Source organism: Dendrobium catenatum, unplaced genomic scaffold, assembly GCF_001605985.2.
Source record: "Dendrobium catenatum unplaced genomic scaffold, ASM160598v2 fragScaff_scaffold_945, whole genome shotgun sequence".
Taxonomy (NCBI): Eukaryota; Viridiplantae; Streptophyta; class Magnoliopsida; order Asparagales; family Orchidaceae; genus Dendrobium; species Dendrobium catenatum.
In genome coordinates, this window is record NW_021319407.1 from 277624 (window position 1) to 282100 (window position 4477).

The 4477-nt window shown below is 42.9% G+C and overlaps 1 protein-coding gene across 1 annotated transcript; it reads right to left on the minus strand.

Annotated features, from left to right (window-relative positions):
- Window positions 1–1776: 1776 nt before the first annotated feature.
- Window positions 1777–4237, minus strand: LOC110116023 (pentatricopeptide repeat-containing protein At5g39980, chloroplastic). The gene has a single exon (XM_020849456.2). It carries the CDS (start codon window positions 3968–3970, stop codon window positions 1925–1927), a length of 2046 nt encoding a protein of 681 aa, XP_020705115.1. The 5' UTR covers window positions 3971–4237; the 3' UTR covers window positions 1777–1924.
- Window positions 4238–4477: the final 240 nt, after the last annotated feature.

Consider the following 4477-nt stretch of genomic DNA (forward strand, 5'->3'; position numbering starts at 1 on the left):
AACATGAGTCCACCTAAAATAAACCGAACCAAACCTAGCAAGGATGTTATGTTTTCCTTTATATATGTTAATTGTTTGAGAAATTCTAAATTATGTTATGTTTAATTAAGTCCATATAAATCTATAGTCGAGTTAGAAAAGTAAGAAATGTCAAGCATAGAAAACTCCTTGGGAGCATTGGTATCTTGAACTTGGTGGCACTTTATGGGAGTGTTGTGGTGATGGAAGTGGGAACTATGGCAGCAAGATCTCTGCCTGGAGCATATGGAATATGCGAACAAAGTGCTACAAAATTGGGAAAGGTGGCGTTGTGGTGCTAGGTAAATTTTCATGTTCTTATACAAATATCTAAAATCATTAACCTAATATCCCTCTCCCTATTTCACCCCTTAGAAGCTTTGGGAGTGGAATTGGAGAAGGGGAAAGAAAGAAGAACATAAGGTTTGGGGGCTGCAAAGCAAGTTCTTCTGTCGGGCCAATTGAAGGAATTATTCATCTTGAGGTAGGCTTTCATTATCCTCCTTCAAATTTTAATTTGGTTAAACAGGATAAAACATTAGGGGTTTTAATTAATTTAAATATATTTGAAAAAATTTCTATCGTGTAACTTTTGATTTGACATAGAATAGAGAATTTTAAGCTTTTTAATAAGAAAAATCAAAAGTTTTACCATGTGAATTTAAATGCAGGGATTTTCATGTAATTTCCTAATTATGTTGGTGTTGACAAAAAGTGTTATAGAATGATAAAATTCCTGAAACAATATTATAAACATTATCTATGATTGGTTTTAAGTTTTTCCAACATTGAATATATATAAGAAAGTATTTCCTCAAAGACATAAAGGTTGTCATACAAGTGAGTATTTTATATAATCCTCTATTTTATTGATACTTCTTTTATGTGTTGAAATTTGTTGATGTTACTATTCTCATATACTAAAAGTTTTGGTTTTATTGGTTATACATGTTAAAAATATAAATATTCAATTGCTATTGCTTTATGTTGGCAATACAATTATTTATATGTTTATGTGTTTGGAATGTGTAATGAGAAGGGTATGAATGGTGGGGAATTTGGTGGATGTTTATGTGTAATGTAAGACTCTAGGAGAATTGTCCGAAGAAGTCGACTTATAATGGAGTTCACAATATTAGCTTTATTCATTTTATGCCTTATCACCGTCCTCAATTATTATTTCTTAAATCTTCTTCAAAGATGGCACAAAAAATAAGATTCATCATAGAATTATGCTTCTCTTTCTTTGAAGCTCTTTAACAAAATCATAGAAACCTCCTTACTGTTGGTTTTCTTAAAAGCAGCGTATTTTAAAAGAAACTTCTTAGTATTTATATTCTTGAGGCATGTTGTGTTAATCAAATGTTGAATCAAAATAATCAGTCATAATCAATGTGCTGATTAGTGATAGTTATTATTATTTTGTTCTTTTATAAATTTCTTCAAAGAGACAAGATAGCCGATGAATTAGTTTACACCCAATGTTATTAAGATTGAGTTATTCAACCTTCAACGATCATTTAAATTAAGTTCAGACCAAATCAACCAATTAAATATGATTAATTCAAGCTCAAGTAAAAAAAAATGATAAACTTGTTAATACTGCTCCCTCTTCTGAGAGTTCATAATGGGTTATTTATTCATTTTTTTGAAAGCTGCATGCTACTTAGACTTATTTATTTTATAGCAAATATTTACTAAACTTAATTGTACTTGTATCATTAAACTTTGTAGAGAGGATAAGTATAACACACCAAGTCATCCCCACAAAAACACATTAATCCCTTTTTTTTTACACAATGATTTTATAAGCATAATACATTTTAATATCATTTACATGAATCTCTCAAAAAAATTAATTATATTAACTTTTACAACCCAGATTATGTTCAAGCTTCAACCTCATCTACTCCACCTGCAAGGCATTTGAGACCGAGGTTCTCTCATTCATCTGCCCAACAATCCGAGCAGCGTCGTCGAGCCTATTAGCTCTCTCGTACAAATTCGCTGCCACAATATGCAGTTCTTTCTTATCAATATCCGAATAATTTCTTAGCTTTTCAAGCAATTCTTCCACTCTCTTGAAATCCCTCTTCATCCCCAACAAGCTCAGCATTTGAAAATGGACCTTATCTGCAAAAATGCATCCCTCCTCTTCCATTTCACTGTACAAAGCCTCTGCCTTTTCGAATTTCTGAAGCTTGCCATAAGCATTCAGAACCATGGAAATCATCTCCGAGTCCGGGAATAGTCCGCCAGCTCGCATTCTGTCGAACACCTCGACGACATTGGCGTGCTTCTTGTTCCGGGCGAACAGATCCATCATGGAATGGAACACCTCAATGCTCTTCACCTCAGCTCGGCGGAATAACCACGCGGCCTCCTCGAGACGGCCAGCTCCAGCTAGAATAGTAACCGCCGTGTCTTTGCTGATTTTGTTTGTCGGCTCTTTGAGGTCATGCAACAAACACCTTGCGTGCGCTACGAGCCCGGCGCGCTCGTATACCACGATCATGGTCTGATACAGTGCAGGGTCGATGTCTACACCGGATTCGCGGATCTTCTGGAAGAGCTTGGCGGCGCGGTCGAGTTTTCCAGCGCGAGCCCAAATGGAGATGATGGTGGAGTAAGTAATGGGATTAGGTTCTATGCCTCGGCGCTGCATTTCCATGAGGAGGTTACCAGCTTTCTCGTGTTCGAGAGATTTTCCGTAGATCTTCATCATGGTGTTGTAGGTGACAACGTTCTGTTCCATGTTTTGGCGCTGCATGAGGCGGAAAAGGTGGACGGCTTCGCCAAAGAGTTCGGCGTCGCCGTAGACGCGGAGCATGGTGTTGCACGTGACGACGGATGGGGGGACTCCGAGGCGGCGCATGCTCCAGAAGAAGCGATCTGCTTCGCGGACCATGTCGAGTTGGCCGTAGGCATCGAGGATGATATTGCATGTGGTGAGATCGAGGGGTAGGCGGCGTTGGGGGGAGCGCATCTCGTGGAAAAGGGAGAGGGCTTCGAGAAAGCGGCTGCGAGCGACGAGAGCTGCGAGGATGGTGGAGAAGGAGATGGTATCGGGGGGAACGCCGGCGGCGTCCATGTCGGAGAGGAGTATTCGGCGGGCTTCACGGAATAGACCGGCGCGGGAGAGGGCTGAAAGGAGGGAGTTGTATGCAATGAGGTCAGGGGTGATGCCAGCGGCGCGGAGGCGGGAAAAGAGAGCTAGAGCTTTGGAATGGTCGCCGAGGCGGAGGGCGAGGGAGATGAGGCTAGAGAAGAGGACGAGGTCAGGGGAGATGGAGTCAGCATCCATGAAAGGGAGAAGAGAGAGAGCAGCATCAAGGAGGTTGGAGCGGGAGAGGGCGGACAGAAGGGTAGAGTATGTGTAACGGTCGGCGGAAACGGAGCCACGCATCTCGTAGAGAAGGCCTGCGGCGAGGGAGAAGTCACCGGCACGGGTAGCGTTGCGGAGGACGACGTTATACGCGACAGCGGAAGGGGGATAGTGGGCGGCGTCGTGCATCCAGTCGAGGAGGGCGAGAGAGCGGCGGTGGTCAGGCTCGCGGGAGAGGAGGGAGATCATGAAGCGCGGGGAAAGGGGAGGGTGGTGGGCGGAAGACGAGTGAGGGGGGAGATAGGGGGACATGACGGCGTGGAGCTCCGTGGCGGTGGTGGTGGAGGAGAGGGCGGCGAGGAGGGCATCCATGTCCACGCTTCGGTTGAGGTATTGATGGTGACCATGGCGGGAATTTTGGGGTCTTCTCGTGCGGATTCTGGATGGGCAACCATCGAGATTGGGGTTGAACCAGACGTCTCTGCCGGAGGAGGTGGAGTAGATGGGAGGAAGGGTGAATGTTTGCCGGCGAGGGGAGGTGCCTCCGCCGGAGAGGGGGGAGAGGGGGGTTCGTTGCGAGTCCGCGGTATGGAGAATGGGAGAAATGGAGAGTGAAAGCGCCCACATAGAATTTACTCCACCACAAGGATAGCCAGCCCTGATTGATGCTTGCTCTGTTTTGGTCCTCTATTTCACCTCTATTTCACCTCTATTTCACCTCTATTCCCTGATATGGGGATTTAAAAAACCTATTTCTCTCATGATTTGATTAAACTGATTTTTGAATACTCCTGTAGTAAGGGATTCAGAGGAAGATGAGCTGCAACTGTTTTGTTCTAATACCGGTAAATCTATTGCTACTGGCGTATGATGCTAATTCTCATCTTCAACTAAACAACTTGACTTACGTAAAGTGGATGAATAAATTAAAAATATCTAGAATGGAGTATTTATTTTAGTGGAGGCTTTGTAATAGTGCTCTAACTAAAAACTCTTGCTTGTTTCATAGAAAGCTGTATCAAAACTACTGTTGTCCAAGAAATTGTGAGGAAACTAAAAGCCTGGAGCATATTGCTACTAAATACAACAACAACAACAACATCAAGCTTTTATCCCACTACGTGGGGTCGGCTA